Source organism: Labrus bergylta, chromosome 13, assembly GCF_963930695.1.
Source record: "Labrus bergylta chromosome 13, fLabBer1.1, whole genome shotgun sequence".
In the NCBI taxonomy this organism is placed as follows: Eukaryota; Metazoa; Chordata; class Actinopteri; order Labriformes; family Labridae; genus Labrus; species Labrus bergylta.
The window spans coordinates 10,444,289-10,471,166 of NC_089207.1; the positions used below are offsets into that span (position 1 = coordinate 10,444,289).

Here is a 26,878-nt window from a genome sequence, read left to right on the forward strand (position 1 = left end):
CATATACATATATTTTTTTTAACCAGAACAGCTTGGTTTGTAATCTAAAAATCTTTTTTTTGTTATTATTATTTTTTTTACATTCCCCCTTCATTCTCTGCTCCACTTTAAGATTACAGTCAGCTCTCTTGCCTCTGTCCTCTTCTCCTTATGGACTCCACTCTGTTGCTTTTTATGAATTGGCTCTAAATTGGTAATCGGCCCATAAACGATCATTTCTGCGCTGGAGCAGAGTTGAGGCGGACACGACCGTGACCGTGTGTGTACTTCACGGCCTGCTCGTAATAAAACCATATATCTAGAAGCGGAGGGAAGCAGGAGAACAGTCTTCTGTTTTCATTAGATTTACGACTTTTAAATGAAAAGCGAAAAATGCTGCGTTTGATGTGCAAGACGAGGAATTAAGTCAAAATGTCTCCCTCTTCAGTTCATGCAGAATCCCCCTTTTTTAGACTTTAATTCAAGTCTGGAGTTTAGAGCTGAGGTTTCGGAATGGGTGGAGCTGGTTGCTATAAATATGTCAATGATAAAAAAATAATGACATATAAATATTTTCCAGTCTGAATATTAAAAGTGGGCCCTTACTGATAAAAAAAAGAAGAGAAGAAAAACGGAGGAAAATCCCACAATGTCTTGAATGCAAAGATCACAGGTCACAACTGGAACACAGTGTTTCCATAAGATGAAAAGCAACATTCAGGGACAAATGGACATTTTTTAAATGCCATTGCAACGTCAAAACATCCAGAACAAGGACAAAAAAGGGATATATCTGATTTTTAACAAAACACATCTGACCCTATGTCTCTAAACGACTGAATTCTGATTCTCCAAAAAATAAATTCATCTCCTTGAAATCAAATGAAGGAAAAACAAGCTAAGAGGAGGCTTTGACTTCAGGAGTGACATGATTGGATGCAGTTGTTGTTAAAAGAGCCAATCAGGAGCAGTAGGTGTGAAACTGTAGGCCAAAAAACATGCATTAAAAAACAACCACTGATGCAGAATCTATGAGTTGAAAGTTTAGAATAAGTTTGTTAATGTCTGTAGAAACCTCTCTTTTATTGAACTGTCTAAAACATGAAGGCTGTGTCAGTTTGGTTTACTCGATGCTGCACAAACATCACAGTGTTCACATCCTTTGGGGGCCGTTTGAGTGAAAGACGAGGACTATTTAAGAGAGTTTTGCTCGAGTAGGAAAAACATGCAGATGATGTACACGACTGATTTCAAAATCCAAGTTAGATTTTAAATAACTGACCTTTGTGTCTCCTGTTATTGAGACACATTTGACACATAGAAAAACACATCCCCTGTTAGTGACAGTATGTGGATGTGCTTTTCTGTTGATTGTACAGACATTCATCGTGATCAACAGAAACATCACATCTTAATAAAACCCCGGCTCACTCAGAGGAGTGAGTCTGTAGGCCGGGCAGCATCCTTTAAATGAAGTCACCTCATGCAGAGCGTCTACATGGAAGTATTTTTAATCAGTACAAATTATTTTGTTATGAACTTTATGAATTCATTTTTGTTGAAAACATCAGCCATGTGCTACCCGTCTGCCGTTTAGTTATTTACCCTTTCAAAATTCAAGAGCTCTTATTGTACCAATTATTTTTTTTTAAACAGCATATGTCTGCCTGTGTTTACTCAAATCAAAGAACTGTACAGCAGCAAGATGGGAGTCTTGTCCGGCAGTCATTTCAAAGTAGATGAACACATATTTTAAATTAATGTACAATTATGAAAAAAAAAATCAGATATTCAATTTAAATTGAACTTTTTTTAAAATTATTTTGGGGCTTTTTATGTCTTTGATTTAGAGATAGGACAGTGGATAGAGTCAGAAACTGGGGAGAGAGAGAGAGAGAGAGTGGGTAACGATATGGGGAAAGGAGCCACAGGTCAGATTCGAACCCTGGGATGCCTGCTTGGAGGACCCTGGCCTCTGTACATAGGACACACACACTAACCACCAGGCTACTGCTGTCCCTTTAAGTAACTTTTTAAGGATTTAGTGCTCGTATGTCAAATATGTTGATGAGAAATAAATCCCTCATCTAGAGAAGTTTTCTCTTTGGTCACAGCTGCAGAAAACCAACAGGACATCTTAGTCAGCATGTTATAAAGGTGTTATTGTATCAACCCAATGGTGAACTTTATCCCACTGCTACCTCAGAACTTTTACTTCTGTAATTTCTTAATTGACTTAAAACAAAGAAAGGGACAAAAGAGATTCAGCTCCATTCATCAGTATGTATTTGTCCACTTTCAGGAGGATGTTTCCTGCCATGAGAGTGAAGATCGCAGGTCTGGACCCTCATCAGCAGTATTACATCGCCATGGACATCGTGCCCGTGGACAACAAGAGATACAGGTACCCTCCTCACACACTTCAACACATGAACAGCTGCCCTAGCACTCAAAAAAGCAGAACAACTCAGCATTTGATCTGCTGTCTTTGCACATGTTATTTGCATTTTGCTTCCTTTCCAAATGCAAAAAAAAAAGCCTCCAGAGTTTCCTTCAAGCTGCTGCGAGACCAAGATGATTTCATTCCTCCGGGTTTCAGCGGGGAGATAAATGTCCCACGGCGGTTGAAATGCTGTTTCTGATGCTTTTCAGACATGACAGGAATGAAATAGCAGAGAGATCGCTGAGTAATCGTGTTGCTTTTCGAAAGGAATGAAGGAATGTCACATACACCGACAGATGCTGCACAGAGGAACAGCTTTCAGCCACTTCAGCTTTGTGCAGAAAAATCATCTGAGCGAGAACACAGCTGAACATAATATGCACCAGCACAGTCGTATCCCTCTACAGCTGGACACAGAACTTCATTTTCCTGGATGCATCTAAAAAAATCGAGCCGAGTATAAACATATTGACCTAGTTGGATCGGTTTTATCTCGGTGTCATTTCTCATCTTTGAGTCTTCCTAACAGGATTTGGACTAAAGCAAAAAAATATTCCAGCTCTCTTTTGTCATTTTTCTCATAACTGCTGCGAGACATGGTTCTGTCTTCTTCTTTGCTTTTGGAAGGGTAGTTCCTCCCGTCATTTGCATGAGTGAAGAGAAGTGAAAGTGATTAAAGCGTGCATGAGCTGGAGGCCGCCTCGTTTGTGATGGATCTCTCTGGATATGCAATAAGACCGACATCCTGGCCCTGCACAAAAACAGTCCCTGAAGTCAGAGCCAGAGAGAGGAGATTGAAATGTATTCATCATCCCACTGAGGCCGCCTGCAAATAGGATAACTCTCAACATTCAGGTCTGATGCTGGGAATATGAAAAAAAAGAGGTAGAGATGGAAAGAAAATGTGAGATGTGGCTGCAGGGGAAGTTTTATAGAGTTTCTTTTATGGCCTAACAGAAAGTTTACTGGTATTATGACAGAAATAAGGAAGAGGGATGAAGACGATTAGAGACATACATGAAGTTTATCTACTTTTTCAGTGTCTGCATCTTGTTTTATAGATTCTGATGTGAACACAGGCTGTGAGATGAAGTGGTGATTATGTAAATAGCACAGAGCCAGCCTCGGTGCATTTGAAAAAGGAGTCTTACCAGTTAGTGTATGCTGCTGTTTGTGTACCAAAGCTGCTTGTTGACTACTTTTGTTCTCTGATGGCTGAAATTCTTCTGACCGAGCTTTCTGATTTGACTCAAAAAGTCTGGGAAGAACTATTTTGACTATCACAGGAGAGTGTCCCATGTTGCAAAAAGTGAGATTTCCTTGTCTTTTAAAATTCTCGAGCAGGTCCAGGTGATGCATCAACACTGTGAAAGTGTCATGATGTAATCCAGTTGGAGAAATGCACAAAGTGTGGCTCAAGAGGAGGCGTCAGGGCTGTGTCCACAGGAGCGGTCCTGAATCCAAAGGAAACTAAATTGGTCATTACAAGACTGAACAAAGTCCCTCGCTCTCCGCCTGACTCTCTACAAGAACATGACTGCATACACAGGCCCCTGATTTGTAGAGTGAATTGAAGTGTGTGCATCCATGAAAAACTCTTCAGCTGTCCACGCGTGTATGATGAAAACCTTTACAGGCAGCCTACACATATAAATATTCATTTCTTAAAGGCTCTGTTATCTATCAATCAGCAGGCACATTAAAGTTTGCCTAACAGGATGAAAGAGTGCATTTGTTTCAATAATTTAGCCAAGTAATGACAAATCGTCTCTAAAAGACATGTTTGTCTTAAAATTACAAGAAATATAATTCACCATAAATATCTGCATATAGTCGAGTTGATTGTGAATCAGCAGAGTTTTAAAGGCCTACATGGTATAAATTAGTATTTTAAAGCAGAAAATCTAATCACACTCATGTTTGCTATGAGTTAGTTTAGTCTGCATGCATTTCTTTCCAAAGTCAAAGTCAACTTTATTGTTGATTTTTTTGTCATACATACTGGAGATACAGAAAAATATTTTATCCCTACGAACCATGGTGCAAAACTAGAAGTATAAAAAATACAAAATGTATCAAATACAGGTATACACAAATACCAAGATAATGTGCAAAAAGAGGTGCATTCGAGACAACAGCGACAACCAATGTGCATGGACTTGGAACTAAACATAAATAAATATTAGGCACTAACTTAGTGAGAGAGATGTTGTTTATTTTGCCGAGCAGACTTTTGATTAAAATCTAAACGAGCCAAAGATTTATACCCTGATCCTGTGCAAAACAAAACCGTTCATCGCTGAGAGAGGAGCAGAAAAACTCCTCCCTTCAAGTCAAGTTTAGTCACATCTGATTAAAAACAAAAAGTGGAAGAACAAATAAATCGTGCATGAAAACAAACAGTAAATAACGTCTGTGACTCCTGCGGTTCGACCTAAGCCTCCTCTGTCCTTCTTCTCACATCAGACTTCATTACTGTAAAACGTTCCACCCGAGTGTAGCAGACGTGTACGTTACCGCCTTTTCCTGCTCCCCCACCAGTGAACCAGCACATCATGGCGGCTTTTTAGAGGCCAGAAGGTCTTGTAAAATTAAATAGGATTTTCTTCCTGGCTGGGGAGTTTACCGCAGGGCTTTGCAGACTGATCTGGGATCTGTCACTGGTGTGTGTGTCACAGTCTTGGGGAGTTTGGGGGTCTGGAAACAAGCTCTTTATTGGACTCGACTTCTCTTTACTCGGGCTGCCTGCCTCTGTTTAGGAACGTCTCGCTGGTACCACACTTATTAAGCCTCCATATTTCACTCGTTCTTTTATGTGGACAGTGGCTCTCTGAGTGTGGAGCGAGTCTGCCTCCCTAAACCTCAGTTCCTCACCCGAGTCTGCAGCTCTTCTCTAACACACACTTTCAGGTTACCACACCTTCAAAAGTGTGAAAACACACACACCTTTGTAAGCGTTAATGCTGGTGTTTCATGTATTTATACCTTAATCTAAAGAATTTGATTTAAAATTTGAACGTTGTAGAAGTATGGGCTGGAAAATTATGTATCATATTCATATTGTCTCGTCTGTGTTGAGTCAGGTTTTTAATATGATTTTAATTGGGTCTGATTTCACTCTTGAGGTTTTAATTGTGTCATTCTGTCTGCTCCTGCTGCAAAACAAATCCCCCTTGTGGCCGGGTAAAGATAATCTGAATACACAATGCTATGGTTATTCCTGAAGCCTCTCCGTCTAACTTGACTTTAGGTCTGGAAATGTAGCCGTAAACTCTGAATACAAATGGAGCTCAGACGCACTAAATCAAACCCAAACTCTTAAACTAAGTCGTACTGTATTGTGAACCCCTCCCTCTCCAACTGTTAGCTCTGCCACCACGTTGGAGAAGAGAGATAAACCCCACTCACTCAGGTAAACTGAGTCTTGGTACTCAGGTAAAACAGAGAGTCATTGCAAGAGTACGACAAACGTTCACACCGAAGAAAAGTCTTTCTCAAGCCTAAAAAGATAAACGCAACAACAGAATCAACACTTTGAGATGCACATCATTTCTTGAGATTGTGTGCAGAATCTTGTTTAGATGTTTATTGGCAGAAATATGCTGCTGTCTCTGTCCCTGATAGTGAAACAAGACGTGAGGAGCTCGGAAGAGAGCAGTTGATTTAATCTGAAAACCTGCTCTGAAAGTCACCTGCTAGGCCTTTAAATTAATAAACAAAAACAAGCCTAAAAGTATGTATGTTACTATACCTGTGAGGAAAATCATTAAGTACTGTTGATTAACCTGAACGTGTTTTAAACCAACATACTTTCACTGATTCTCACCTTCTTATTGCGCTTGTTACATGTAGAGGAGAGGACGCGTCATAATTCCATGAAGACATTTGGTCCTCATAAGTATAGGAATTTGAGAAAATACACATGCTAACATGGACATTCACACACACACGCACACACACACACACACACAAACACATACACTGATTGTAATTTAAAAATATTTACTCTGTCAGTACAGTAACCTAATATTCATGCTGGGTTTGGCAAGTGTGTAAACGTGTGTGTGTTTGTGTGTTTATGTGTGCATGCCTGTCTGTGTATACTATATGTGTGATGAGCACACCTACACACACCTACACGCACACACTCAAACATGAATCGACGACCTGTGACCTCTATGTGTGTCTCATTTGTGTTAAGTCCTTGTTTTCAAATTGTGATAAAAAGAAATGAGTGTGTTGCACTCTGGGTTTGTCAGCTGTGTGTTTTGTTGTTGGCTGAGAAGGGAAAAGTCCCCCCCCCCCCCTTCCTCCTCTCGCCCCCGTCTGTCCAGTTAGAGTGTCACATAAAGTCCAGTCTTTATTGATCGTGCTGGAGCCAGATGGCAGATTTATAGAAGATGAAAGCTGGGGGGGACTAATCAGATTTCCAGTCCTGTTTGGGGCTAAAGTTTCCTCGTTCTTTAACACTTTCCCCGCTACACAGAGCGTAACCCTAAACAGCATTCCAAACAGGAAATTACACAAACGCCTGGCACCCCCTTTGTGGGTGGATGTGTCGAGGTCAAAAGGGCGGTGTGTGGAGGTGTTTGCTTGGCGTTAGATAGAGTAATCAGGAACAGGTAGTCAAAGCTGCAGTGTGAAGTTTTTTGGACATAGAAAAAGAGAATCTGAAGATAACAGCCCTCCTCCTGCAGTTTATAAATCTGACGAGTAATGCAATGTAGTTTGTACATAACCGATGTTAATATGAGACACTTTCAAGGTCTGAGGCAGAGGGAGGGAGACAGGAAGTGTGGTTTAAGGAGGGGGGAAGAGTTGAATCATTTAGGACGTTCACTCAGGAGACAAACAAGTCAGGAAGATTTCAGGGGCAGCCAATACTGAAATTTTCTAGAAACTTCCAGGCGTGCATTCGTGAAAAAAAAGCTTTAGTTATTTATTTCCACCTTTCAACATCCCAGACTTTCTCTCTTCGAGCTCCTTGCCACACTTGAGCAAGAGTTACTCTCTTGCTCTGCTTTCGCTCTTCTTTCTTGTTGGCTTCCTCGGTCGACCACCTTCTAGTTTCATCATGATGTGCTGAGTGACCATCTTGAAAACCTGTGCCACAAAACACTTCCCAGTTTTGCAAAAATGTGTACCCCCTCAACCCTTGTTTTTAAAGTTTTCACACAGATGTTTTGGTGGGAAAGGAGTTCCATCTTCCCTATGAGAAGGGAAGTTGGTCGACCTCCAAATGATTTTTGAGACGATATTTCAGGTTTCATTGTTGCATAAAGTCAGCCTGGGCAAGGGGAAGGACTTGAGCAAATATTCAGCAAAAATAAATGGTTAAACGAGGTAGATCTGTAATGAAATGCCAAATTACAAACACGCCAAACTGTTCAGTCATATAGAACTGCCTTTACATTCTATATGGCTTTGTGTTTCCGCCAACATCCCTTCAAGCACCCCTCATTCTTTTTAATTATATATGTGTAATTGTGCGAGCTGTATTTTTTGTGGCACAGAAAGGCGGGGTGTGTGCTGTGTGTATTTTTTGCTTTTTATTTGAATGTAATTATACACACCGTATAGTGTGTGTGCATGTGTGTGTCAGAGAGAGAGTGTGAAATGGGCCGGTGCAGCTCTTGCTTGGAGGCAATAACAAAAGGACCAAATGAGAGTTTTGTCCATGTTTCAGGAGTGAGTGATGACTTTGGCAGAGACGCAGCAGATAAAACACTTTCAAGTGAGCGCGCAGGCCAGAACTAAAGGCAAACAGCTGTGCTTCACACTCGCTCTCCTTCACTTATTCTCAACCTCGCTCGTCCTCCCATTCTCCTCTTCCTCACACTGTACCTCTCTTTGACTGACTTTATATGACTTATTATCTCCGTCTTGATCTCTCGTACTGACTTTCTCTGCCCGCCCTTTTCTTCTCCTCTTTGTCCTTTCTTTTCTTCAGTTTTTATTTCCCCGTTTCTCCCTCCCTCCCTTTCTTTATTTTTAGTTTCTTTTATTTTTATAACGCTGCATACATTTTTTGGCTGGTGGTTTGTGGACTTCTTTTTTAAAGGGAGGGTATAAAAGTCGATGTCTTTCTTTCTTCTCCCCCCCCCCCCCGCTGTTTAATGAGTGGGACGTATCGGCGTACCCAAACTCACACACAACATCATCAAGTATTATGGCTGGATTTAATTGAAACTGTGCAGCCGAGTGAGTGTGACTGCATATGGAATAATTTATGTTGCCCTTGTTAGAAATTTCAAGCACAATGAAAAAACAACGGATGACTTTAAAAAGGCCGTGTTGTGGCAACGCGGCAGAGTGTTTGGAGTTTGTTTTGCAGCGCAGAGGCGCTCCAGCTTTTCTGAAATCCAAACAGCTTTTATAATGACCCATTGAACCCTGAAGTAACCTCAGAGACTCAAATGAGTTTTCAAAAACAGAGAGGAGGGATGAGGGAACATTAATCCAGGAGATTGCTCTAAACTGCCGTGGAATCAAAACATGGTGAGCAGAATCACACAAGTGAGCACCAAATGCAAAAAAGGAATGCATCGTGCTGTTGCAAATTAGCATCAGCACAGTTCTTCTGGATAATGAATAAGAAAGATGAACCTGGTCTTCTCTTTAAGGAACCCTCAGTGCTTTTGATTTAAATGAAATCTTGATGGCATTGGAAACCTCGATGTCCTTTTGAGAATAAATAATGAATCAAATAAATTCTGTGCTGACAAATGCATGCAGGTTTTTAATTTATATCAACAGATATATGCATTTCAATGCACAATGCACTGGGCGCAGATGGCCTCGCAGTTAGGTTGCGTCCCATGCATGGAAGCTATCCTTTTCCGGGCGGGGAACCCGGGTTCAAATGCGAGCTGCAGCTCCTTTCCTGTGTGTCATTCCCCACTCTCTTCCTGGTTTCCTACTCTATCCACTGTCCTATCAAATAAGACATAAAAGCCCCAAAATATTTTATCTTAAACAATTGAATACACAGTCTGTAGGGTCAGGACTAGATGTCAGAGCTGGTTTTCATCCGTACAAAGTTAATTATCTCAACTGAGCAGGCTCTGGTTGCACACAGGGTCACCTCCTGTGTGCTGCACGAACGGGAGGGGGGAGCTTTGGCCACAGTGCAATCAGTGAACTCATTGGCCATCAGTTGATGACGACTCCGCTTGTAATTCATCTGTGTTGATGCAGATCACACTCCGGCTGCAGACTGTTGATCAACTCCAACGCATTTCTCCCGTCTAAAGTTTTACTGACTGTAAAAAATGTCAAAAAGACGGAAAAGGAGGTGTGACCCAGATCTCCATAATCAGTCATTAGAATATGTGTTAGCTATGAGAAATCCTAACCACTGTGTATGCTTATGAAAAAATCACCCTCTGGTTACTCATCTAAACCCACAAAACACAAATAAAAACTGACAAAATGTGTGGAATGAAAAGTTTTGTCATTTTGATTTGAAGCACGAGGAAGTCCCGTCCTTTGTGTTTTGCATATGTTTCTGGTGCATTTTTATTTTTTGAAGAAGTTGTCAGTACTCAAAATGTAGATATTAACTCAGCAAAATGTGCTGGAAGAATCTTGTTGCACGTTTAACTTGTTTTAATACGACGACTACTCGTCACTCCACGTGCTGAGTTGCTTTGATAACTGATTGTTCTGTCCTCAGAGTATCTTCAGGTTTAAAGGTTACATTACCTCGCTTCAGTTCTTGTTGGTGCTCAAACTAGTTTCCCCTCGTCTCGTCTTTCAGGTACGTGTATCACAGCTCCAAATGGATGGTGGCAGGAAACGCTGACTCCCCGGTGCCTCCGCGGGCTTACATCCACCCGGACTCTCTGGCCTCAGGAGACACCTGGATGAGACAGGTGGTCAGCTTCGACAAACTCAAACTGACCAACAACGAGCTGGACGACCAGGGACACGTAAGAGACCTTTTACTCCTCATCATGTTGCTGCTGAATGTTTGCACAGAAACTGATGCCCACATGTTTTATTACAGTGAATCCATCAGATTAAAAGTTGTTTTATTGTCTCAGGGGGCCACACAGTTCTCAGATACAGTAAAAAACAACAACAACACATTCATACATCGACTACACATGCTAATCATCGTGCAGTTTCACCCATAGTAAATATTATTCTAGAGAAGATTTAAGACCGTGTTCAGATTCAAAGCATTCTCCACTGTCCTCTGCCTTCAGATATCTCAATTAGCTTGAGGGTTAGCATGTAAAGCATAGAGTGCGTACTTAACGGTATGTTTCTTTATAGGTGAATCAGAAGGACCAGTAGTGACCACCTGAAAGACAGCAGATCGCCACCTACTGTAGCGGAGTCAGAAATACTAAATTAATTCTCTCCCCTGGTGCTTGTATACTGGGACAAGAACAGTACTCCAATTAAATGTTGTCACAACCCAAACAATAATTTATTGAAAGGAGGGAAAACATCCGAATAAAAGAATATGTGGTCTATAAATCATTGGTTATTACAATGCTGACTGTCTGTGTCTGTGTGTGTGGTGTTGTCGAGGCAAAACGAAGACAACAAACCAAAGTTGGGGATGACGAGAGAGAGAGAGAGAGAGAGCGAGAGCGAGAGCGAGAGCGAGAGCGAGAGCGAGAGCGAGAGAGGGACCTTAGAAACCAAGGTCCAGCTCTCCCAAGTGCATGAAATCAAATTAACTGGCTCCGCCCCTCTCCCTGAAAGCAACAGTCAGGGGTCGTCACATCGCTCTAGCTAGTTCACGGACTGTCCGTTTGAGGCTGGCTGCAGGAATACCCCAGCCAGCCTAAGTCACACACACACGACATTCGAAAAAGCAGTTTTTACAGCATAAATAAACATGTTTACAGCCTGGTTCAAAAATCAAAACAGGTCTGATTACTTATTGTCCTCATGGGCAGACACTGTACGGGGGTTTTTATTTTATAAACGATACGTGTTATCATAGTAAGGCGCGTAGCTGACATGATTGACAGGTGGGAGCGATATAACGGTTTGTCAAGAGGCTTCAAACCCGCCTCAGCTCCAGCTCTCAGCCTGTCATTAGGCTGACTTAAAGTTGGGCTGAGACAGCATTTCCAACATGGCGGCTGCTGCCAATGAGCCTCCCTGCAGTAAGAGATGGCTGACATCACTCAGGCTTCATCCATTCATATTTGCAGACTGTTCTCCAAAAAAGACATGTTTTGCGACGGCCTCTTGTAGACTTATATATTCTGATTGGACTGAAGGGGGAAGTTAGATGATGTTAGAAAATTAAATTCAGTGTAGTAAAGCGTTTAGGATGATGGGATTATTAAACTATCGCTCATGTACCATATGAAATAAAAAGGTCATCATGATGTGATGGTTTAAATTGGTGTCGCTGGGTTTATGCACTTGATCATGACACATTTTCAACCCACATTCTGAATCCAACAGAGATGATAAAAACAGTTTAGGTTTAAATGTTTCAAGCTGCAGCTCATTAGTTTCCCTTTATTCTCTGTTTTCACGGCCTTTTTACGCTTCACTTCTGGATCTGCGAGGAAGTCTTTGGACAGAAATGTTTCTGAAGCGTCTCCTTGAAAGGGTGAAATTTGACTCAGCTCTTGGTGGACTCGATGCTCTCATGGAGCCGTGAGACTTGCTCAGAATTGATTTTCTGCAGAACTTGCCGGTCCTGCTTTGCCAAACGCTGCCCTCCCACACTGTGAGCGCTTCACTTTTGAAGACGGCTCATCCCGACTGAGGATTATTAGGTTTGAGGATTACTGTGGAGAAATTGGAGGCCTGGGATTTGAACCTCTGGCCCTTAGTTTTAATGTATTATATTCATTTCCCTTCATGGCTCCGTGAAGCATTTTGTAATGAAACGGTTTCGTTAAAGGCACTTAATGATTGGATTTGATTTGTAGTACGCTCCAGCAGCCACACCACAGGGCTAAAACTCACGTCTGACCACAATCTGCCTGATTTACTGCCTCGCTCGTAGCCGGTCGGTAACAGAGGTGGTTAGCTAAAGTAAGTCTCTTATTGGTTCTTGGCTGCTCTACATGTTTAATGTGGCTTTCATAGGTGAAATATTTAACTGTAATGCAACAAGTTTGACCACAATTTGTCTGATTTACTGCCTTCCCTTATGTTTAATCAGCAAGCGGGCGGCACGCTAAAGTGAGTCCCTCATTTGCACTTTTAATGGGTTTCATGGGAAAGGGACAATTTTAGGTGGAAGGAAAACTGTGTTAACTTTTCATTATGAGCTTTATTTGACCCGTAGGGATGAACCTGCAATGACTGCTCTGAAAGCAATCACCCAACTTTTCTTATACTCAAATGCAAAACTGAACAGTGACGACTGAGGTTGTCACCATACCGAAGTTTAAAACCTTGAAACAATACGAGGGAATACCAAACGTTAATACCTGTTTCTATACAACGGCAAGAAAAATGGAAGTCCTAGGTAACAAATATTGAGTAATTACTTGTTTTTAAAGACCAAAAATTGCACAAAAACATAAAACTTTTCTGTATTTTTGTAAATACAGCTCCATGATTTCAGAGTTTCTATCAACTGTCCTGTCTCTCTATAAAGACATACAAAATAAATCTTTGGAAAAAATGAATTGCAAAGCTTATGTTAGCTTATAATCAAGTTATTTTTACTCCTTACTCTGACTGAAGTGGACATGAATTATGTGCTAATGGTGATTTTCATAATGAGAAAAGAATGCACTCTCGGCAAAAATAGCTTTTAACATAAGTAAAAAACTACAACTCCATCCTCCTCATAAATTTAAGCTCTCTTTGAATTTTAGCCTTTGTGGAAATCAGAGCAGATTGAATTCAAATCCAGGCCAGTGAGAACTCTGTGTCCTTTGATTAGCTGATGTGGAGTTGCTTCAAACAGCAGATGATCCGCTCTCTTTTTTAAAGTCACATAATCTGAACGTGGAATCAGCTGGAGACGGCTCAGTGCCTCCTGTTATGACTGTCAGAGCGCTTCAGCGGAGGCTCATTTGACGGCTGTGGTCTGGGAGGCTGATGAAAGACTTTGAGGAGCTGTTACAAATCAATTTCTGCTCCGAGGTTCACCATTACTGCCGAGCTGCCAGGTGGTGTGATGGTTTTTTAGTGATGATTCCTATGCTGTAACAAAGAAGGGCAGTGACCAGTTATGGCAGGTTCATACTCTGTCACAGCTCTGCAGATGATCACATCAGCTCAGTGGTGACAAATATAATCACCCATGGGTGTAAGTGGGCGAGGACTCTAACTGAAACAGGGAGGTTATCTTTCCTCTCCTGCTGCTCTATTTTTTAGACTTTCTTTCCCTCGAGGGACTTTAGAGGCCAAAGGAAAATTAATTTCGGAGCTTCCTGTGTGTTTGACGTCGCCTCGTCTCCCTCGTCCTCCTGACTTGTGGTCTCATAAAGTATCTGCCTCATCAGAAGCAGACTACATACATGTCATAAATCATCAGACGTCAGGGCGCACAACAGAAGCAGAGTCGGAAATAAATAAAAAAGAAAATGTATTACACAATGTCATCCAAACTGGTAAACAAACACAGCCTCCACAGCATTTGTAATTTAGTGATTAGACTTGCAGGCTTCTAATTTTTCTGATAACATGACCTTACTTTATGATCAGACATTAAGGAAACATGCTATGTGTCGAAGTGCTAGCTTCTCTGACAACAATGCAGCAGCCAGGCTTCTGTTGAATACCAACCCAGCTGCTTTGGTCTGATATTTAAGAAGAATGTGATTTGTTTTGCTGCAGGAAACATTTTCTCAGAAGAAGCTTTGAACAAAATCAAATGGTTTGATGTGTACAGGAAACATGCTCCAAAGCTTTAAGAGCGTTTGAGTCTTCAGGACGCCTCACTGCCCGTCTGGACTCATCGGCCTCGAGGGTTCAGACCCGCCTCACGCTGTCACTCTCGCCTGTCGTTTTCTTCCTGTCTCTCCTCGCTGGTCTCTGGGAAAAGCTAATAAAACATTGAAGCTCGCTTGGACCAGCCAAGAGATTTTTTTTTTCTTGTTTGGACCCTCTTTTCCTTTGTTACTAATGATCCGTTTCTTTGGAACAAACTTTTTGCTGTTGTGTGAAATCGTTCAGAGCAAAGAGTCTGTTTTAAATGTTTACCCTCTTGTATTCAATCTCATTACTTTGGCCTTTGAGAGATGAACGGTTTTCACATCACATCAGCATGTTTTGTGATGCATTATCCTCGTTGTTTTTGGCGGTTTTTCAGTCCGTGTGGTTTGATTTGACTTTGTAAAGATCAACTGGACATCTGTTGGCGTACACGCAGGATGTGTTTGTGTCTCTTGGGCGGAAATGTCGATGAAAAGAATGTCATTACCCGCCGTGAAAATGAAAACACCGCTTATTTAGCCTAATTGTATTTGAGTGTGAACAGCGGTCAGCTGAAGTCCTCTGGCTGCTCTCTCGGTCCTTTGTTCTGAGATCAGTGTGTTGATGTGCGATTTGCTTTGTTACATCACCGCAGGACGAGCGGGGACGAGAAGCACGAGTCCTCTGGGTCCTGAGGCAGCGTGTGTGTGTGTGTGTGTGTGTGTGTGTGTGTGTGTGTGTGTGTGTGTGTGTGTGTGTGTGTGTGTAATGAAATCACAAAAAGATGATCCTCATAACAACGTCCTGTCTTTTAAGGTTTATTTCTTTGGCTTTATATGGAGAGAGAGAGAGAGAATGACATGTGGGAAAGCAGCCACAGGTCAGATTCAAACCCAGGCCGCCCGCTCGGAGGACTATAGCCTCCGACAATTGACATGTGCACTAACCACTAGGCTACCGGTGCCCCGTGCCCCATGCGCTGTAAGATTGTATAAAAGCCGTGGTGGAATGTGTGCTCACGCTGCACGACTGACACATTTACAACGCGCTACCGAAGATCACGATTTATGTGCTCGCACTCGTTTATGAGTTACATTGAGATGGAACTTTTGAAGTCAGATCTTGTGTGTATTTCAGTTGTCTCATATACACGGCTCATACACACACACACACACACACACACACACACACACACACACACACACACACACACACACACACACACACACACACACACACACACACACACACACACACACACACACACACACACTCAAAGCTAAAACACAACAAATATTCTGAGGTCTGCAGATATTTCCTGCCAACGTTTCTTTTATCATACACAGGGGGAGTACAGATTTAACAGGCATGCCTGTTGTTGCCATGGTGATTGTGGACACTGTGTGTCACTTTTTGTGCAGACACAATCAGGAAGAAAGTCAAATCTAGGCATCATTTTACCTGCAAATAACACCTCTCAAATATACAGTGATTTACGTCTGCATGATGCGTCTGTGTGCGTCCGTTCAGCCACCCAGTCATAATTTGTATTTATTTATTTCACATGATCTTCACTGTTCTCCCTGCAGCCCTGGTTTGAAATGACCTCCTCTGTTGTAGCAGATTTAGGGGAGAGGTTGAGTGTGTTTGGCTCTGTGTCGGTTTTTCTCACTCTCGGATTAATCAAGAGCAGGCCGAAGCCCCGAGGCGATGCAGGGGCCGACAGCGTCTGACGCCTCGGCTCTGCTCTGAAATAATCCTCAGCTCCGAGTGTGAACTCGGTTTCCGCTTTATGTCATGTAGCACAGAATGAGGGAAGCTAAATTATGTTGCAAAGCAGCAGGGCTGTTTATCATGAATGTATAAGTTTAGAAACAAACTTCACAGATTCACATAAAGACTAAGCCTAGAGTAAAGTTGTGGAGGGGTCGTTTATCAAATTATGTCATAACTCCTAATTATTTACATCTTTACCCTGAATTATCAATGAAACCTGATCCTCTGAGGTCTTTCTGTTTTCTTTAAAAAGGAATACCATTTTCCACTCTCTTCATGCCTTTTCTGGTTGATTATTTATGAAAAGCAAAAACAGATTCATACAAATTGAGACTGTTTGATTCCGCCTGCAGTGAAAACAAATTCAAAGGGATTAAAGATGGTGACGACAGGACGAATGTTCTCAATTTGGAACACGTCCCTCATAATTGTGCTTATTTTTAAAAGTCTTCTAGAAAGCATAAAACCCTCAAACACACTCACACACAGTTGCAGATGCAGATAAAGAGACACGCATGTTTCGCTTTGTTGTGCTTTTTTTCTCCCCCCTTTGGATCACATTTTCCTCAGACATCAAACCAACTTCACTTCCTCTGCTTTTCCATTTTCAGATCATCCTGCACTCCATGCACAAGTATCAGCCTCGTGTTCACGTCATCAGGAAGGACTTCAGCAGCGAACTGTCCCCCAACAAATCAGTCCCCAGCGGAGAGGGCGTCAAGACCTTCAGCTTCCCTGAGACCGTCTTCACCACCGTCACCGCCTACCAGAACCAACAGGTACATGCAGCTCTCTGCCTTAATCATCCACCCTTCAAAATATCACTCAGTTGGATGGATGCTAATTAAAAGAATCCTTCCAAATGATTGCAGCACATTGCAATTTTATTTTAAAAGCTGGATTTCTTCGCCTGCAAAGAATCTTTCCCATGCACATTTTTATGTCAATATAAAAAAATCAGTTGAACTTTTACAAGCTCTCTTGTAGGACAGAGTTCAATAAACAGCGAATGCCATTTTGTCGAACTTTTCTTCCAACATTTTGCTTCTCAAATTGTCTGTTTTTATTAAACTTTCCAAACAGCAAACATTTCTTATACATGACCCTAAAAAACCATTCAGAAAAAGGGAGGTAATTGGATAATAGCGTTTGGCTTTGTACTGTAATAACCAATGTTAAGATAATGATGTGCAGCTTTGATATTACAAGAATTTATTTTGAAGCTGCACTGAAATGTTGGAGTATTTACTATCAAGGTTGTAAATGTACTTTATTTTGAAATAATAGCTAAAAATGTCCTCTCCATGTTCTTCTTGTCTGCAGATCACCAGACTAAAGATCGACCGCAACCCGTTCGCCAAAGGGTTCAGGGACTCTGGCAGAAACAGGTATGTCATGACAAAAATCTGTTTACCAACTGAGACGCTGAAATATTCAGCCTGTTTCTGTGTTTTCTTATTCTGCCCCACAAAGAATCCGATTTTTTTCTGAGTGCTCTTTAATATGGAAATAATCCTCTGAAGATTTGCACTTAGCTCCAGATGCTGCTCCTTATAAAAACAGCTGCTTTTCTGTTGCCAAGAGGAAAGCCTTCAGATCTGCAGCTCACACACACACACACACACACACACACACACACACACACACACACACACACACACACACACACACACACACACACACACACACACACACACACACACACACACAGAGTCAGTGGATGTAGATGGAGTCAATTGAGCACCTAAACACACCTCTCCATATTCCTCCCATGGTCTCGTTCATCTCATGAAATGTGCATGAACTCTCAAAATGCAAACTTTGCTCTTCAGGCTTGAAAAAGTAGAAACAGTTTTTACAATCTCGTGCTGAACTCTCATCGTTTAGTATCTCTGTAGTCATTGCACACCAACCCTTCATGATGTTGTAACGCAATGGGAAATCACACACTGGGACACTGGTATTAAGCTGTTCTACAAAAAAAAAAACAAGTGATTTTGAAATATTTCATTTATTAGGGGTAAAATGCACATCCAATACAAGAAATATGAGATATGCACAGGAATATGCATATAGGATCATATATTACTACCCCTTGTAATAAATAGGTAATAAAGATACAAGATAAAAAGAGAAGATTTTAGTCATATAGCCACCTGTAAATACTTCACTTATATTTCTCCCAGGTTCCAATTAATCCATTCAAATGCTGTTAAATCAATTAAACCAATGCTTTCAATCCAGTTACGCCCACTTCAACCTTTACATGTAGACATCTTTGACCTCTGCAAAAAGGACAAGCCTACAAGGTTAATAGCTTTTTTTTTTTAATTGCAAGTTTGATACCACTCTGCACATTTCTCTGAAGCAGGAGAGTCATGCAGCATTGATTATTGCTCATTTCAAACAGCAGTCCTAAAGATGCACTGAAACTTAAACCTGTCAATAACATCACATAAAGAGGACTCAACCATCGACCCTGCGGTGTGCACTGTGTATGTGTGACAGCAAAGAGCTCACACACAGCTGCTGCATCGTCTGTCAGTCATTAGATTAATTAATGTAGGAAAAGAAAAAGCTCTCACTGTGTCTTTCTCCCTGCCTCTCTTTCCTTCTGCCCCCTTCTCTCTCTCTCTCTCTCGCTCTCTCTCTCTCTCTCTGTCCCTCTAACTGTCTGAATTATCATATATAACATTTGGGGATGGAGGAGGAAGAAGAAGGGGGGTTGTGCCCCTCTGCACATGAAAGCAGCCCCCTCATCTGGTCCGCATTATTGGCACACAGATATTTGAGACATCTTTTTTCGTTTTTCAAACAATGGACTGTTTGATTTACGAACTGGCGTTAGAATTTCATTGCAGAAAAGCTACAGATGAAAAGATAACGGGGAGTGAGATATTTGTCCAGAGAGAGAGAGAAAATTAATCTATCCTCACGTCCTGATCGGGGTTCCTCCCCTCCAGGTTCAGATTCAAAAAGAAGCTGCAGATAACTTAGTGCAAGAACTCGTCTTCTGTCACCTTAAAAAGCCTCCCCTCAGTGGTAAATCAAACTGAACGCTGCGTGTCTGGTGCTGCTTTTTCTCTTTGATCTTTCATGAATATTGATAGTGAGCTGCACCGCCGAGCCTCCATCCTTCTGCTGCTGTTTTGCATAATTATCCTGATTTACAAGTTTAATTTGTCCCTTACTGCAAGTCTCTCTGTGCGAGTGTATCTGCTGAACATAGAGTAACTGCATACCTCTTTATTCAGTGATTGTTTTTGCTCAGCAACAAGGGGTTTGCATGAGCTGACAGAATGACGTTATTGTTTGCTAAACTAGTTTACATTTTTTTAAATCTCCTTTTAAAGAGACGTAAAGCTCTTTATATCCTTGGACTTAACGTGCATAAAATCCTCAATTAAGAAACATCTTCACACTTCTGCAGTCTTAGAGGGGTTTAATTCTATATCAATCTTCCTTTGGATGGATTAGAAGTTGGATCAAATATTGGTCCACCCTGTTTGACAGTGTTACAATCATTTTCCAAACCTGCATAGTCTGCTGAAGGCTCACAACTAGAAAACAAATCTCCCGTTTTGGGATTTTGTTTTCATCTTAATCCAAATTAAAGCAAAGTTTGTTGGGAATGATCAATGCCTGTTCTGATTTAAAAACTATAATGTTGAACCAGGATCAACTAGGTTAACATTAAATCTAAATTCTTCAACAAACAGGCAGAGGAAACCCTGAACAAGGAGCAGAAAGTGAGAGAAATTACAACAAATGACTTACCATCTACTGAGTGAAATGATGAAATTACCTTACAGACATTAAAGAAACATGCTATGTTGAAGTGCTGGTATCTCTGAGCAGCAGCCAGTATGTCCTTCTTCTAAGTTTAGATTCTGCTCCTGAATGCCCTGGATTTGTTTGGACCAGAGAAGGTAGGCGGTTTTAAGACACCCCCACACGGCCGTTTTGGACGCCCCTCGGTTTGCCAGATATGAGACCAGTTACTTATAGTGCAGAAAGGTTTACAGACTTATGCAGAGCTGGCTAAACACTGAAGCTTCCCTGTCTGTGACATGGCAATCTGTTTTCCAAGCGCATTGACTCTAGAGAGGAGGGGACGGGGGGGAGACAGCTCTCTCAAATGTTTTGAATTTGGACTGCAGTACCCATTTTAAACTCTAGATAGTCTTTCCTGGAGTAATACTGTATAGCGGGATTTTCCCAGATTTGCCCTTTTGTAGTCCAATGAGCCAAACGGCTCAAAGTCAAAAGGAGCAGCTGCAGTTGGAAACAAGAAGCAGCAGACATTAAAACCAGGTGTGACATCTTTTGTTTTGGTTTCTCTGCAATGTGTGTCTTATAAACATTACTCAGTTTATATTATTATCGGATATGAGCGACATTAACAGCCATCAAACAACACTAACACACTTTTCTTTGGACTGGAGTGGTAAGGCTGTGGAAAATTACCGGCTAATTCCACATTGAGGGGAAATTTAAAATTAATAGAAAAGGGCAAACCTGCTCTGCTAATTCTCAAATTAAGTGCCAGCTTGTTTTCCTTTTTCTGACTTTAATTGCGTCTTAAAATAGAACTATCCCAGGCTCTAAGTTATGGTGCAGTCGTCAGCTCTGTCTGCTGAGCAGCCTTTATGGCCTGGCGGAGGGATACAGCTCATTTGTTGGGTTTTGGTCCCGCAGCAGTGTGGCCGTATGAATGAGTGCAGTGATGGCGAGGGCCCTGCCGATTAGCGTGGCGCACTAACGAGCTGCCACGGCCGGGGGAGTTAGTGGCCCTAAAATAACACGGTGAGCAGTGACGGGCGCTGGTTTCACCGGGACAGGGCCGAGCGGGGAAGTAAATCAAGCAGGAAGGAAAACCGTGTACAGATTCAAGATGAAACGTCACCCAGATTTATGTGCACAGTTAAAACCTGCTCCTTTTTAATGGCTCCAGTTTCCTCCAAACGGGACTCCAGTTTCTCCCCTCATTCTCTCTCCCTTCTCTCTCTCTCTTTCATATACTCTTATTCGATCTGAGCTCTGATTCACTCTCTCTCACTCTATCATATCACCTCCCAACTTTTAAATACTTTTGCTCTTACTTATATTTTCACTTTCTCTCACCTGTATCCCTCCCTGCTCTTTTGTTAGTCACATGACATTGGTCATATATTTTAATACTATTAATATAAAATGTGCTCTACTTCAATAGCCCAGACAAAAACAGATATTAATTTAGAACAAGGATGACAGAAAATCGGACAAAGCTGTTAACAACCAGGAAGAAAAATGACAAAATATGACATCAGAGAAACTTCAAGTCAAGGTCTGATAAAAAAAATAATACAAATGATGGGGAGAATGGATATTTATCCAATAAAAGTATTTTGTTTTAAGTAAAGATATAATTGAATGTTTTAGTTTTCATGCCAATAAAGATTTGTAAAGTTTGTTAAGTTACTTTTATTTGTAAAGTGACAATTGACAACAGAAGTTTCCTTATAACCCTCACATGTGAAGCAAGTTTTGACCCTCATCTAATAATACAATATAATACAGCCTCAAATTAAGTGTTGTTGTATTCATCTTAAAATATAAGATGTCAGTGGGAATTCATCAGATGGTGCAACAGCTTCAGAAGAATGATAAAATAATACTTTATTGATCCCAAGAGGGGAAATTCGGGTGTTGCAGCAACAAGAAGACAAGTAGGAGTGGGTAATACAAAATCAAAATCAAAACAGAGTAGATAAGATAAATACAAAAAAAAAAAAGCATATAAACAGTAGAATATAAATAGTGGAGTAAACTATTCAGGCATGAACATGAAACATGGGTGCCGTTTTCTGCAGCTTTCAAAGCTTGTCACTTTTCACATTTCGATTTTGTTCTCAGTGGAAAACAAACATCAATAGCCACAGATAAAGTAACTAATCAGATCAAAGAACACGACTCTCCCAGGTTAAATAATGCTCACCTGTGTGAAGAGCTGAGATAAGTCGTGCCCAGTTTGCTCAAACAGAGATCAGCTGCGAGGAGAATGACCCGATCACAACAGATATACACACACGGGTCTGATTATTCAGGCTTAAAAGAAAAGCAATAGAGTATTAGGAGGAATCATAACGGGGCACTGATGGCCTAGTGGTTAAGTAGTGCCCCTTGTACGGAGGCTATCGTCCTCCACAAGGATGCCCCCGTTTCAAGTCCCGAATGTGGCTGCGTCCTCGCTTGTAATTCCACACCCACTCCCCCAATTTCCTGCTCTATCCACTGTCCTCTCAAATAAAGGCAAAATAAAAAAAATCTTTAAAAAAAACACATGCAGGGGTCATCATGGTCTCTTTTCAGTTTCTATTGTGTTGTGTGTTTGTGTTCTGAAACGTGTGTGTGTGTGTGTGTGTTTCTGTCAGGACTGGGCTGGAGGCGATCATGGAGACTTATGCTTTCTGGAGACCTCCAGTGAGGACCCTCACCTTTGAAGACTTCACCAACATGCAGAAACAGCAAGGTGAGTGAAAACACAATGTCACAGTGGTTTTAATGGACTTTTGTAGCATTTCAAACGCTGATTCATCACTGTATGACAATCTATAAAAGTGGGAGTGGTCTCTGTAGGTTATCATCATGACCTTGGTGTGTGTTCTGTCCCAACCTGAACTCTCCCTCTGCATACTTTCCCTGCATACATCAGCACACGCTGCATCGGCCCTGCTTGTCCTTCGTTTGAGCTTGGCCATTCGTTGCTCCTCTGGCACGTCGGCCCGGCGTCTGCTGAACTTTTCACATCGCGCTCAGCCCTTCTAAATAAAAGTGTTAAACAAACCCTGTGGCCCTTGGACGGCTCAGCGACACGAGTCGTGGCCACCTCCCTTTGTCTCGGCTCCAGGGTCGGCTCAGGGTCTTAGTCATGGCTCATATCAAGGGCCACTGTGCTTTAAAGGAGCCCTGTTTCCTTGCTGACTTGATCTCGGTTACCTCAGCAGGGTCAGCATGACGTGACGCTGCGACTCTGTCCGAGCAGGCACACGTGTTTGTTATCATTAAACTTTTCAAGTGATGAGGATTTAATGAAAGACCTTGCGTCGCCGGTGAACCCTGTATCACCCTAAAAGGACACTGCTGTACATGTGTGTGACTTTATGTGTGTGTGTGTGTGTGTGTGTGTGTGTGTGTGTGTGTGTGTACATTTTCCCTTAAAGCATCAGGCGTCCTTTTCCCTCCAAGTAATCAACTCTTCCCCCTCGAGCCTTTCTGACTGCAGGAAAACATGACATCACCAAACTCTCATCTTCTCCTCCTTTCTTTTATTTTCTTCTCATATATGTCCACCTTGCTCTCTCCCTCTCCCTCAAACCCTTTCTTTTTACCCCCCCCCCCCCCCCCCCCCGTCTTCTTCTGCAGCCATATTATCGAAGGCATATGGTGCAAAAAAAAACAGAACCCCAGCCAAGCAAGCCCTGGATTATTTAGTTATGCCTCCTCCCCGTTCTTGGTTCAAACTGAATTTCTCCAACGGCAAGATGAACCCCGGCCAAATTCTCATTAATAGAGAAATATGCGATTGATATCCCACAGCTATCATTTCACTCTCGACTTTGAAAGGATACAATTTGTGCCAACAATGCACAACAATTTATTTTTTCTCTGATATATAAAGCCCCTCTCTTCCCCCCTCTGGCTGAATTGGTACAGTATACAGTGGAAGAACTCGGAGTCAGTGGCTTTTATTGAGGGAAGGATTGGGGATGTGGGCTCTGTTGACCAGACGTGGTCAAAAACTGAATCCATATTTATCTCCACATACCAGCACTATAAAGTTCAGTACGATTCATGATGTTGTTTCCAGCAGATTCAGAGAAACAGGTCATAAAATTAGTTTGACAGATGGAGTTTGAAAAGTCCATTTGGATCAGCGGATCATAAATGGAATTGTCAACATGCTAATTAAGGAAGCAAAAATCTGCAAAGTGAACTCACCTGTCTCAGTGCGATTTTTGTATTCTACAAAAAGTAATCCACTATAAGTACTTCATAACTCATGTAACCATGAGCCAATTTGGAGGCCTTACCTGAGGTAGAGGAAGGTGACATAGTATAAAGACTGTCAGGGGTTATGGCTTTCCCTTTTCTTTGCATTTAACCAACCCAAAGCTGTTTTTCAAATATTCACTCCTGAATATTTCTCGAGAATTTCATGCAGGCGGCCGCTGAAATCTTCAAGAGTCAGTTGTGCACACATGCACGTCAAAGCGTCACAGTCTCAGGAGGAAAGATATGACGTAAAAAGAACGATGCAGAAATGGCAGAGAGCAACAGGAGGATGCATGGAGGGATCCCCCTGCCCAAGATTTAAAATATCAAATTGAATGCATTGAAACTTGTATCATTAGGAATTACTCTCAAAAGATTTAAAGAAAACTTAAACTTCCTGTGTCATTGTTTTTGTCTCATCAAATTGTTTTAGTATTTTTTTTTTATTTCTGCATTGACCTGAAGTCTTATAAATGCTCATGAGAATAAGGAACATATGGAGTGGTCCTTTATTTATTTTTTTCTCTGTGTGTGTGTTCTGCAGGTGGAAGCACCGGCACTTCTCCCACCACCTCCAGCACAGGAACTCCCTCGCCTTCTGGCGCGGCTCACCTCCTCTCTCCCTCCTGCTCCCCACCCACCTTCCACCTCGCCCCCAACACCTTCAATGTGGGCTGCAGGGAGAGTCAGCTCTGTAACCTGGGCCTGTCTGAGTACCCAGCCTGTGCCCGCAGCAACATGGCCGCCCTGCAGGGCTACGGTGGCCTGGCTGACAGCTCTTACGGACGTCTCCAGGCTGCAGGGGGCGCTGTAGCCTCCGCTCAGCCCTCTGAATCCTTCCTGCCGCAGAGGACTTCCTCTTTGATTGCTGCTGGCATGCAGGGCGGTGCGCACCCCTCCCTGACTGGCGGTGGGAGCAGTGGGAGCGCTGGAGGGAAGATGGATGCCTACAGCGGTCAGCTTGGCTCCTTTCCGGCGTCGCAGCTTCAGTATGTGATGCAGGCGGGAGGAGGCTCCAACTCTGGCTCCTCCTCCTCCGGATCCTCCCCTTCCTCTGCCCACATGTTCAGCGGGAGCCACCACCACGTGCAGCAGGGCTCCTACAACGCTTTCTCCCTGCACAACCCTTACAACCTGTACGGATACAACTTCCCCACCTCCCCCCGCCTGGCCGCCAGCCCCGAGAAGCCTCAGGGAGGTCTGCTGTGCTCCTCGACTCCTGCCGGGGCCTTCGCTGAGCGTCAGTACCTGTCCAACGGAGGCATGGACACTATGCACATGATCGGCAACTCCTCTGGCGGCCAGCAGGGCAGCAGCTCCTGTGATGGACGTCAGTACGGCTCATCCTCTCAGATGTCCATGCACATGGTGTGAGGTAGAAAACGGGCATCGAACCTCACAGTCCTCTAAAGTCTTTCAGCTGAAAAGCAAATCTACAAAGCAGGTTTAGTGTTTTTACCAGAAGTGTTGATGAACTGAGGTGCAAAACAAGCCTTTCAGAAAAGGAAATCATCTCATGTTTTTTTGTTTTTTAAAGACACTCCACCACTTACAAAGCCTTATACAGGGAGTCAAAACTATTATTTAAGTATCTTTGTATGACTAAAGCGAAACATTGTGACGGTAACTTCACTCTCTTAAAGTCTCCGACAGGAGATAGACAACAAACTCAAACTGTAACTGTGAGTCATAGGAGGTGGGATTATCAGTTTTGAATATGGTGCAATATACAACACTCATTTCAAGAGACTCATTCTTGTTTTTGTTTTTAAACTCAAACCGATCGGGACATGATGAAACCAAAGAATCTTCACTGTGATCCAGAAGTCCGGACTCCACACAGAACTTGTGCCTTATCGTTTTACAAGTGTCAGAGGGTCAACAGTGTGCTGATACGGTCTGAAGCTGTGGCTGGAAAGAAAGGAACAACATGGACAAGATCATAGCTCCACAAACACCCAGGAGAAGGAGTTTCACAAAGATGTGGTTTCACTTAATGTGCCAAACAGGGTTAAATACAAGTGAACACGACTTCCTCCACCCCGTTATCCTCACAGACTGGACAAGCTTCCCTATTTTAGAGTGGATTAAGTTTTTTAGGCATATATATAAAGATGGCGAATGCAATCAATAACATAAGCTTAAAAGTTGTTGTGTGAAAAGTTATTAAAGAAGCAATAGCAAAGCAAAGTAAATAAAGTATGTTTTGGTGTGTTGTAGAGGTTGTGTATTTAAGTGCTGAGCAGTATATCAATTTTACAGCCAATCTGGTATAAAAAATGTGTGAAAAAAAGGGAAATGGAAAACTTTTTGAGACATTTTGAAAAAATGTAAATACAGGTGCCAAGCACGTAAAAAAAAGCTCAATAAAGGTTTTAATTCATGTACGAGGTTTTGTTTCTTCCTCTTGTCAATCAGATGGTGTTCAAAATGAATTGGATGTATAAGACGACTTCATGCAAGAGTTTTTGGCCCCATGACATCAAGACAGATGTTGAATTTCTTCATCACATATGTCCTGCATATATTGCACCTTAATGCCTGGATTTAACCTTTAACATCTTCAAAAGGTGTTTTTTAAAATGTTTTTTAAAATCATTTGATGTTCTTATTAACAACTAAAACCTTCATGATTCACCCTGTCCTCGGGTTTTCTTCTTATTTTTAACAACAGGAATCACTTTAAAGAGTTTTAACCTCACCATCACTTAAAATTGTACAAGCTTCCCTGGGTGCAGGATGTATAATCTAGCTGGAAATTAACCTCTCTTGCTCGCTCACCCTTGTGAT

At 42.0% G+C, this 26,878-nt stretch overlaps 1 protein-coding gene across 3 annotated transcripts in view; it reads left to right on the top strand.

Annotated features, from left to right (window-relative positions):
* The window catches only part of tbx15 (T-box transcription factor 15), a 37,331-nt gene extending 10,856 nt beyond the window's left edge, over positions 1 to 26,475 (top strand). For all 3 annotated transcript variants that reach the window (XM_020632005.3, XM_065962121.1, XM_065962122.1), the window contains 6 exons: positions 2,282 to 2,383; positions 10,182 to 10,353; positions 16,666 to 16,833; positions 17,378 to 17,442; positions 22,468 to 22,565; positions 24,633 to 26,475. In XM_020632005.3, coding sequence (XP_020487661.1) covers positions 2,282 to 2,383; positions 10,182 to 10,353; positions 16,666 to 16,833; positions 17,378 to 17,442; positions 22,468 to 22,565; positions 24,633 to 25,462 — 1,435 coding nt within the window. In that variant the 3' untranslated portion in view covers positions 25,463 to 26,475. The remainder of the gene's footprint in view (positions 1 to 2,281; positions 2,384 to 10,181; positions 10,354 to 16,665; positions 16,834 to 17,377; positions 17,443 to 22,467; positions 22,566 to 24,632) is intronic.
* Positions 26,476 to 26,878: the final 403 nt, after the last annotated feature.